This window comes from Salvelinus sp. IW2-2015, linkage group LG9, assembly GCF_002910315.2.
Source record: "Salvelinus sp. IW2-2015 linkage group LG9, ASM291031v2, whole genome shotgun sequence".
Taxonomy (NCBI): domain Eukaryota; kingdom Metazoa; phylum Chordata; class Actinopteri; order Salmoniformes; family Salmonidae; genus Salvelinus; species Salvelinus sp. IW2-2015.
Window position 1 is genome coordinate 31,505,084 of NC_036849.1, and position 11,305 is coordinate 31,516,388.

The 11,305-nt window shown below is 45.0% G+C and overlaps 1 protein-coding gene across 1 annotated transcript in view; it reads left to right on the forward strand.

Annotated features, from left to right (window-relative positions):
- Positions 1-11,305, forward strand: part of LOC111968948 (MAM domain-containing glycosylphosphatidylinositol anchor protein 2) — a 249,599-nt gene that overhangs the window by 46,891 nt on the left and 191,403 nt on the right. Inside the window, exon 2 of the mRNA XM_023994932.3 lies at positions 2,230-2,369. Within this exon, the coding sequence (XP_023850700.1) occupies positions 2,230-2,369 (140 nt within the window). The remainder of the gene's footprint in view (positions 1-2,229; positions 2,370-11,305) is intronic.

Sequence of the window (11,305 nt, forward strand, 5' to 3'; positions counted from 1 at the left end):
CGTTTGTCCTGAACAGGAGAAAAATTACTTGCCCTAGTTATATGGACTGTGACTTTAGCCATACCTCTGTTTTTTCACTGTTTCTACATGCTAGTTTTATGGACTGTAGCCTTGTCACGAACCCGGAAGTTCCATGTCAGAAATCATCTAAAGAGGGGTCAGAACCCAGTGTAAATCAGTGACGCCTCTCAACACGTCAAACCAATCAAACGCCTTGCTAGGACGGCGCTTCAAAAGGTGCTCAGCAGATTAGTGCGGTAGGAGTAAACAGTGCGTGAGCGCAAAACATTTCAACAAAACACGCAATTTACTGCGTTGTCAGCGCGTTGGTTTTCACAGCATTTCTCTGTTATTTCACGATGATCTAAAGCAGAAATGGTCTACAATTCTGTCCATATTCATATTTTTCTGAAGTGATATTTGGCTGTAAAGGCTAGCATGAGGGACGTGTAGCTTTCCACAATGAGGTTGGTTTTAAGAAAAGTCAGCTAACCTTGTAAGCTACCTAGGTATAACTAACTAGCTAGTTCCTATTCCTCTCACGATTCTAAAGCCAACATAAAAAATAAAATAAAAAGTTTAGCCGTTAGCCCAGTCTGTAGTTTATCCAGTGACCATGTACTGTCTATGGGAACTTCAATCATTTTGCTAGCAACATTGCTAAAATGAATGAAATTAAATGAATCTCATAAAATCTTACCTGTATTGCTCGTCTCTTTATGTTCATACTGTACCGAAATTACAAGGGTTGGATTTGCACCATTTTTTTTTATGTCAGCACTTAAAAGGCATGCACAAAATGTGGTATATAGTTTGCCTCAGATACATTGTCTACTGGTATAATTTTAAATTGAGAACACAGAGCTCAACATGTAAACAATGTGTGAGTTTAGCCATGCTCTGCTTCAGATGACAGATACCCATAAGGCCAGTAATTCCATCATACTGTATTGGCAATGCATTGACATATGATACGCTGCAAAATGGATTCACACAGCTGATATACTGAGAGAGAGTGACAATCAAATCAAACAGATTGGAGATCTTGCAACAGAAAGGAAATGTTGATTTGAGAACACAACACAGAAACACAGACACATTACAGACAGAACCCCTTCCCCTCTTTATTGCAGGATTGTGATTAATCAACATTGACACTAGTTCATTTTGCATAATAGTTTAACAATTAAAAACAGTTTAAAGACTTCACTTCAAAGAATCAACACTTCATCACTTCAAAATGTACAAATAAGCTAACTGGTATGTAAAGATTAGATATGTTACTCTAAACAACAATAGATAACTGAGTGATAACAAGTAGGTTATTATTACTGAAGCATCATTTCAGGTGAACAAAAACAAATCCATACCAACGGTGGCCAACCTTACTCCACTGATCCCTGATCCGCTGGGTGAGCAGACTTCTATACCAGCACAGCAATAGCACACTTGATTATCAACTCATTAGGTTTGATAAGTTGAATCAGGTGTGTTATTGCTGGGCTGGAATAAAAGTCTGCAGGTGTTATTTAGTTCCCGAGTGGTGCAGCGGTCTAAGGCACTGCACCTCAGTGCAAGAGGCATCAGTACAGTACCTGGTTTGAATCCAAGCTGTATCGCCCTGATTGGGAGTCCCAGAGGGCGGCGCACAATTGGCCCCTCATCGTCCGGGTTTGGCTGGGGTAGGCCGTCATTGTAAATATGAATTTGTTCTTAACTGACTTGCCTTGTTAAATAAAAGGTAAAATACATGTTTGTTTTTTAACAGAACCCTGCACACCTCCTGCAGGGTTGGCCTGCTCCAACTGTAATAGGTCTATACATTGTGTGTGATGTTTAACTGTAATTTGCTAACATACTGTAGGTATGCCTACACATATAACCCATGGCATATAGGATATACCCTTAGTCTCTTGCAACCTCTCTTTTCATCTGCAAACAGGCTTTCACAGCTTTCCATATATGAGTACAGAAAACATCCCAAAGCAACAGGCTTCATTATACTCAAATTAGACCGCACTGAATATTATGATGCTCTGTCCTCAAAGATTTCCCCTCTAGGAACTGTAGATTCTTTTCATAATGAGCTAGCTAGCTAGTAATACATTGTATTTACTTACTTGAATGGGTTCTCTCAACCAACCTTTTTGGGGTCCTTGTTACATCAGTTACATCTGTGTTTCTCATTGAACCTGACATTAATTTATTTGATATTTTCTTCCTCAACAGCACCTCCTACAGTCCGAATCATCCACTCTGGCCACGCATGCAACGTCGAGGAGGAGCGCTACACCGAGCGCGTCTACACCATCCGGGAGGGAGAGACCCTGGAGCTAGCCTGTCTGGTCTCGGGCCACCCTCGACCTCAGGTGAGATCATCACTGCACTATCCCCAGATCCAGTTGACTGGCGTACAACGTCTGTGCCATATCACTAGAATGACTGGAACGGACATTACCATTCAAGTCAACTTTCTGTGATGGGATGGACAAGCGACAATATTGAGTGTACCCATGACTGTACCAGTCAAGTTGCCGTGGTCTGAGCATAGAATTTGAGTTACTTGGCCTCCCGAGTGGCACAGTGGTCTAAGGCACTGCATCGCAGTGCTAGCTGTGCCACTAGAGATTCTGGGTTTGAGTCCAGGCTCTGTCGCAGCCGGCAGTGACCGAGAGACGCATGGGGCAGCGCACAATTGGCCCAGCGTCGTCAGGGTTTGGGGAGGATTTGGGGATGGTTTGGGGAGGGTTTGGCCGGCAGGGATATCCTTGTCGCTTCGCGCACTAGCGATTCCTGTGACGGGCCGGGCGCAGTGCATGCTGACACGGTTGCCTGGTGTACGGTGTTTCCTCTGACACATTGGTGAGGCTGACTTCTGGGTTATGTGGGCATTGTGACAAGAAGCAGTGCGGCTTGGTTGGGTTGTGCACGGCTGTCGACCTTCGCCTCTCTCAAGTCCGTACTTGAGTGAGAAAGCGATGAGACAAGACAGTAACTAGCAATTGGATATCACGAAATGTGGGAGCAAAAGGGGTAAAAAAAATAAAATTGAATTATAATTACTAGATCAGACACTAATTTAAGTCAACCTTGCTTGAAGGGTGTACCAGTCAAGTTGCCATGGTAACTAGCATTTCTATTTGTATGGCTCCTGTAAATTCTCCACCTCTTAGACTTCCACTCCACTGCCATACATTTGCCGGAGCTGAGTGGCAGGGCGTCATCAAGCACTCTGTCGCGGCACGCTGGGTCGCGGCACGCTGTTCTGTCCAGGTCTATCCATGTGCAAATGAGTGCAATCAGACCCGAGGGAAGAGGAGCTCCCCATCGGGGGGAAACGGCCACAGGAGAAATCATCAGATGTTCTCTACTACAGAACTACCCAGGGAATCAAACATTTACACTAAAAGCAAGAGAGAGAGAGAGCTGGAAAAGAATAGTGCATACTACATTTCTCATGGAGTCTTCATGAATACGTGTGATAGTCATTTTTTTATTACTCAACATAGTTAAGTGAATGAATGGGAAATACATGGAGTTGACACAATGGATGATGAAGATCGTGGGGAGGGGGATCACTGAGGGTGGAATGTTTTATTGTAGGATTGGGTATGTGATGTGCTAGGACCCTGATGACAGATGGTTTCATTCATCTCCACTATATCACAGTACAGTTCCACAGTAATGAATTGACCGAGGTCCAATTGTCCAACCTATACGACCACAGAGAGAAGGCGTCATGGCGGCTTACAGTGAAGCCGGGTACTATACTATAACACCATTTCATTGGGTGGATGGACTTCAAACACGCTGTAGATTTCCAGAGCTTGGCTTCTGGGGCTCGTCACTGATGGGGCAACGAGGCACCATCCAGCCCTGGCATCGGCTGCCTTGTCCCCCAACTGACAGAAGTGTTAGCCTGCTAAAGCCAGGGGTGTGCCAGCCAGAGGCACAGAGCCATAATGCCAAGAATATTGTTATTCTCTGCTGTTGTAGACTCTGCTGTTGTAGACTCTGCTGTTGTAGACTCTACTGTTGTAGACTCTGCTGTTGTAGACTCTGCTGTTGTAGACTCTGNCTGTTGTAGACTCTGCTGTTGTAGACTCTGCTGTTGTAGACTCTGCTGTTGTAGACTCTGCTGTTGTAGACTCTTCTGTTGTAGACTCTGCTGTTGTAGACTCTGCTGTTGTAGACTCTGCTGTTGTAGACTCTGCTGTTGTAGACTCTACTGTTGTAGACTCTACTGTTGTAGACTCTGCTGTTGTAGACTCTACTGTTGTAGACTCTGCTGTTGTAGACTCTACTGTTGTAGACTCTGCTGTTGTAGACTCTACTGTTTGTAGACTCTGCTGTTGTAGACTCTGCTGTTGTAGACCTCTGCTGTTGTAGACTCTCTGCTGCTCTGTTGTAGACTACTGTTGTAGACTACTGTTGTAGACTACTGTTTGTAGACTCTGTGTCTGTGTTGTAGACTCTGCTGTTGTAGACTGCTGTTGTAGACTCTGTAGACTGTTGTAGACTCTGCTGTTGTAGACTCTGCTGTTGTAGACTCTGCTGTTGTAGACTCTGCTGTTGTAGACTCTGCAGTTGTAGGACTCTGCTGTTGTAGACTCTGCTGTTTGTGCTGTTGTAGACTCTGCTGTTTGTTAGACTGCTGTTGTAGACTCTGCTGTTGTAGACTCTGCTGTTGTAGACTCTGCTGTTGTAGACTCTGCTGTTGTAGACTCTGCTGTTGTAGACTCTATTGTTGTAGACTCTGCTGTTATAGACTGCTGTTGTAGACTACTGTTGTAGACTCTGCTGTTGTAGACTCTACTGTTCTAGCTAGGTCAAATTATATGTTCATTCCACATTTTCGATATTTTTTTTGCTAAAGACGCGAGATTGAGAATGCTGTTTTTTACCCTCAGTGATGAGCAATCCTTTTCCTTTTCCAGAAGAGTAGGTTCCATCGACATTTGCTCCAATACATTTTGTACTAGGTTGCATTTTTGTACTGTTGCAATAGATTTAAATATATGATTATGCTTTTGTCTATTTGTTTGAATGGAACTTCAACATAGGGAGGTTTTTCTAGGATGTTCCAGAGTGACAACAGATAATATAGTTTTAGGAGGGGTCTTTGGATGAGCCTGGCTCCATGCATGTGTAAAACGGAGCCCCACATGTTTTGACCTCCTCCAAAGTGCAGTGTTCGACCATGTGGGTTTTGGTGCTAAATCCGCCCCAACAATTTACTGTCATTCAGACAAAACTAGACGATTGCAACCCATGACTGTGTTTAGCTCAGGACATGATCATAAGTACAGTATAACACCATGAAGTCGTGGCCAGTGAGCAATTTACTTTCATTCAGACAAAACTAGACGATTGCAACCCATGACTGTGTTTAGCTCAGGACATGATCATAAGTACAGTATAACACCATGAAGTCGTGGCCAGTGAGCAATTTACTTTAATTCAGACAAAACTAGACGATTGCAGCCCAGGACTCTGTGTTCAGCTGTGTTCAGATCAGGACATAATCAAAGTGACACATGCCATGACTGGTAGTGGTGGCTCTATTGATCCGTCGGTGGTATCTGTTCCAGCCGCTGACACATCGTCAGACTAATGAGCGCTAATGGCCCTTCATGTTTTATCCCGTTAATTGGTGTGCCAGTCTAAATGGGCTCTGGAGGATACTTTTTAAAAGGCCAAATACTATTGGGAATAATCTGATGGATAGTTGTATATTTCCTCCAGGATTCACTAGCATACTACTGGGAATGTAGCATGCTGCGCTGTTTCAATGTCCTCACTAGCATACTACTGGGAAGCGTACTTCTTGCCCAGTCTGACGCCGGAGGGGATGGCTGCCCTCTTATCGGCTCTTAACCAACCATGCTATTTTTTTCCCCCCCGGGTTGTTTTTAACTTGTTTTGTACATAATGTTGCTGCTACCGTCTCTTGTGACCGAAAAAAACTTCTGGACATCAGGTACTACGATTACTCACCTCAGATTAGACAAATAGTTTTTCTTCAATGAGTCGGATGGGAGGGAGATACTACAGACACCCGAGCAGGAACAGATCCCCGTCATTCGCTGGAGAAGGAAACTGAGATTTCGCGGGGAAAGATCTGGTAGCTAACATTCCATCGCTGGAAAATGCATGGGATGAACTGAAAGCACGTATATCCTACCAACGGAACATTAAAAACTGTAATATTTTGTTTCACCGAGTCGTGGCTGAACGACAACAATAAGAACATACAGCTGGCGGGTTATACACTCCATTAACAGGACAGAACAGCAGCCTCTGGTAAGACACAATATCTAAGGAAGTCTCAAGGTTTTGCTCGCCAGAGGTAGAGTATCTCATGATAAGCTGTAGACCACACTATCTACCTAAAGAGTTTTCATCTGTATTTTTTGTAGTTGTCTACATACCACCACAGACCGATGCTGGCACTAAAACCACACCCAATGAGCTGGATACCTCCATAAGCAAACAGGAAAACACTCACCCAGAGGTGGCACTCCTAGTGACCGCGGACTATAATGCAGGGAAATTTAAATCAGTTTTACCCCATTTCTATCAGCATGTTAAATGTGCAACCAGAGGCAAAATAATTCTAGAACACCTTTACTCCACACACAGAGACGCGTACCATCTCTCCCTCGTCCCCAATTTGTCAAATCTGACCATAATTCTATTCTCCTGATTCCAGCTTACAAGCAAAAATGAAAGCAGGAAGCACCAGTGACTCTGCCTATAAAAAAGTGGTCAGATGAAACGGATGCTAAACTACAGGACTGTTTTGCTATCACAGACTGGAATATGTTCCTGGATTCTTCTGATGGCATTGAGGAGTACACCACATCAGTCACTGGCTTTATCAATAAGTGCATCGAGGACGTCATCTCCACAGTGACTATACGTACATACCCCAACCAGAAGCCATGGATTACAGGCAACATTCGCACTGAGCTAAAGGGCAGAGCTGCCGCTTTCAAGCAGCGAGACTCTAACCTGGAAGCTTATATGAAATCCCGCAATTTTTTATTTGACCTTTATTTAAGTATGCAAGTAAGAACAAATTCTTATTTTCAATGACGGCCTAGGAACAGTGGGTTAACTGCCTTGTTCAGGGGCAGAACAACAGATTTTTACCTTGTCAGTTCAGGGATTCGATCTTGCAACCTTTCGGTTACTAGTACAACACTCTAACCACTAGGCTACCTGCCGCCCATGCCATGCCCTCCGACGAACCATCAAACAGGCAAAGCGTCAATACAGGACTAAGATTGAATCGTACTACACCGGCTCCGACACTCGTCGGATGTGGCAGGGCTTGTAAACTATTACAGACTACTAAGGGAAGCACAGCCGAGACCTGCCCAGTGACACGAGCCTACCAAACGAGCTAAATATGCTCGCTTCAAGGCAACTAACACTGAAACATGCATGAGAGCATCAGCGGTTCTGGACGACTGTGTGATCACGCTCTCCGCAGCCGATATGAGTATGACCTTTAAACAGGTCAACATTCACAAGGCCGCTGGGCCAGACGGATTACCAGGACGGGTGCTCCGGGCATGTGCTGACCAACTGGCAGGTGTCTTCACTGACATTTTCAACATGTCCCTGATTTGAGTCTGTAATACCAACATGTTTCAAGCAGACCACCATAGTCCCTGTGCCCAAGAACACTAAGGTAACCTGTCTAAATGACTACAGACCCATAGAACTCACGTCTGTAGTCATGAAATGCTTTGAAAAGCTGGTCATGGCTCACATCAACACCATTATCTCAGACACCCAAGACCCAATCCAATTTGCATACCGCAGCAACAGATCCCCGGGCCTCTCCCAGGTGGTAAGGGTAGGTAACAACACATCTGCCATGCTGATCCTCAACACGGGGGCCCCTCAGGGGTGCGTGCTCAGTCCACTCCTGTACTCCCTGTTCACTCATGACTGCACGACCAGGCACGACTCCAACACCATCATTAAGTTTGTTGACGACAACGGTGGTAGGCCTGATCACCGACAACGATGAGACAGCCTATAGGGAGGAGGTCAGAGACCTGACCGTGTGGTGCCAGGAGAACAACCTCTCCCTCAACGTGATCGTCGACTACAGGAAAAGGAGGACCGAGCACGCCCCCTTTCTCATCGACGGGGCTGCAGTGGAGCAGGTTGAGAGCTTCAAGTTCCTTGGCGTCCACATCACCAACAAACTAACATGGTCCAAACACACCAAGACAGTTGTGAAAAGGGCACAACAAAACCTATTCCGAGTCAGGATACTGAAAAGATTTGGCAGTGGTCCTCAGATCCTCAAAAGGTTCTACAGCTGCACCATTGAGAGCATCATGACTGGTTGCATCACTGCCTGGTATGGCAATGAGTGGTGCGTATGGCCCAGTACATCACCGGGGCCAAGCTTCCTGCCATCCAGGACCTCTATACCAGGCGGTGTCAGAGGAAGGCCCTAAAGATCCACCCTAGTCACAGACTGTTCTCTCTGCTACCACACGGCAAGCGGTGCCGGAGCACCAAATCTAGGTCCAAGATGCTTCTAAACAGCTTCTACCTCCAAGCCATATGACTCCCGAACAGCTAATCAAATGGCAACCCGGACTATTTTCATTGCCCCCACCCTCTTCTACGCTGCTGCTACTCTCTGTTATTATCTATGCATAGTCACTTTAATAACTCTACCTACATGTACATATTACCTCAATTACCTTGACACCGATGCCCCCACACATTGACTCTGTACCGGTACCCCCTGTATATAGCCCCGCTATTGCTATTTACTGCCGCTCTTTAATTACTTGTTATTCTATCTCTTATTTTTTTTGTGTGGGTATTTTCTTAAACTGCATTGTTGTTTAGGGCTTGTAAGTAAGCATTTCACTGTATGGTCGACATCTGTTATATTCGGCGCATGTGACAGATAAAATTTGATTTGATTTTGATTTGAATGTAGCATGCTGCTCTGTTTCAGCATACTACTTAAAGTGACGTAGTGCATTAGGCAATGGATATGCATTCTAAGTATATGCTGGTATGGACTTTGGAACATAGAGGCCATGTCAGTCTTGCCTATACTACTTACTAAAAAAAACGAAATACTAATCATACTACATACGATTTTGAATGTACTGTTTACAAAAAAGGTTATGCGGTAAGCAACAAATATCAACATACTAGACTCACCCATACTGATCATTCTTAATCTAATGCGCAATTGTGTTGTTTCCCTCCATTCCTTCATTTTGGTGTAACGTGTCCTCTTATCTGATTATCAGCTGTAGTAAAACACACGTGGGTCTAAAAAGACAAATCTTTTCCTCATTAGCAAGCTGCGAATTCTGCCAGATGACAAGCAGATAAGAGTATGACATCACTACATTTAAAAAAAAAATGTACATACTGTAAAAACGTTCTATTTACGCATACCCAAAATGGTTACCGAGTACGGGTATTCGGACACAGCCGAACACTGGCTCTGTTTCATTGTCCACACTAGCATACTGCGTAGAATGAGGTGATGTATTGGGCATACATTCTACTGTACGAAGTACTGTATGGTATGAATATTGGAACATAGATAGAGGCTCTGATTGGAACATAGATAGAGGCTCTGATTGGAACATGGGCTCTGATTGGAACATGGACATGGGCTCTGATTGGAACATGGACATGGGCTCTGATTGGAACATGGACTCTGATTGGAACATGGACATGGGCTCTGATTGGAACATGGGCTCTGATTGGAACATGGACATGGGCTCTGATTGGAACATGGACATGGGCTTTCTGATTGGAACATGGACATGGGCTCTGATTGGAACATGGGCTCTGATTGGAACATGGGGCTCCTGATTGGAACATGGACATGGGCTCTGATTGGAGGAACATGGGCTTTCTGATTGGAACATGGACATGGGCTCTGATTGGAACATGGATGGGGCTCTGATTGGAACATGGACATGGCTCTCTGATTGGAACATGGGCTCTGATTGGAACATGGACATGGGCTCTGATTGGAACATGGGCTCTGATTGGAACATGGACATGGGCTCTGATTGGAACATGGGCTCTGATTGGAACATGGGCATGGGCTCTGATTGGAACATGGGCTCTGATTGGAACATGGACATTGGCTCTGATTGGATCATGGACATGGGCTCTGTATCAATGTCCACACCAGCATACTCCTTTCACGGACCTGAAACGGGTTGAGATAGAAATGTTGTCTATCCACACCAGACTCGACCATTTCCTATTGAGTATGGCTTTTGTGGAGTGGAGTTTGCGATGTAAACTAAAGCATTACACGTCTCAGATAGAACAAAGTTCAACACCAGCGTACTACTGACAGTGGATTGGGCATTGGTATGTAGTCAGTCACTCCCCGCCAGGATATCCTGTCTCTCTAGAGCTGTGGGGTTTAGTATTCTGAAGGTGCTAATGTTTTGAGTGGGTGTGTGAAGTCTGCAGTGACAAGGAAGTAATACATGTTAACATTCTTTTCAAGAAGCCGTTTGAAACTCCAAAGTGTTCGACAGTTCAAAAGACACCCCATATTATGGGGAGGATTACCCTTTTGTGCAGGAAGCTCAAGTGGAGTCTCTGACTTTAGCCCTTCCTCTGCCATATCCTCCCAGTTTAAGCAGCACTGCACTGTCTCTTCCTGTCTTCCTCCTCCACCCTGTCTCTTCTTCTCTTCCTGCTCCACTCTCTTATTTTGATATGGAAAGGACAGGAGGGAGGGAAAGTGAGAGGGGAGCGAGAGGGTGTAGCAGACAGAACCTTGTTATATAAGCCCTTGCTTCGGTACATTAAGTTAGTAAGTTAGTTAGTTAATTACACACTGATGCACCTTCCTTCCTCCTCCCTCTCTCCTCAGACACTGTCCACACACACACACACACAGTCAGAGTCTAAGATCAATTGTGCTGCTCTCACAGACCTGCCAGCAGCATACCACTGCTGGCATGCTCTGAAGCTAAGCAGGGATGGTCCTGGTCGGTCCCTGGATAGGAGACCAGATGCTACTGGAAGTGGTGTTAGAGGAGGCACTTTTTCCCAGGGAAAAATATCACAGGGCAGTGATTAGGGTCATTTGCCCTGTGTAGGGGGTTGTTAACCTGGTGTCCACCTGACTCTATGATCCCACAGACAACAAGTGTGGCTGACTGGTAGATCCCACAGACAACAAGTGTTGCTGATTGGCAGATCCCACAGACAACAAGTGTGGCTGACTGGCAGATCCCACAGACAACAAGTGTGGCTGACTGACAGATCC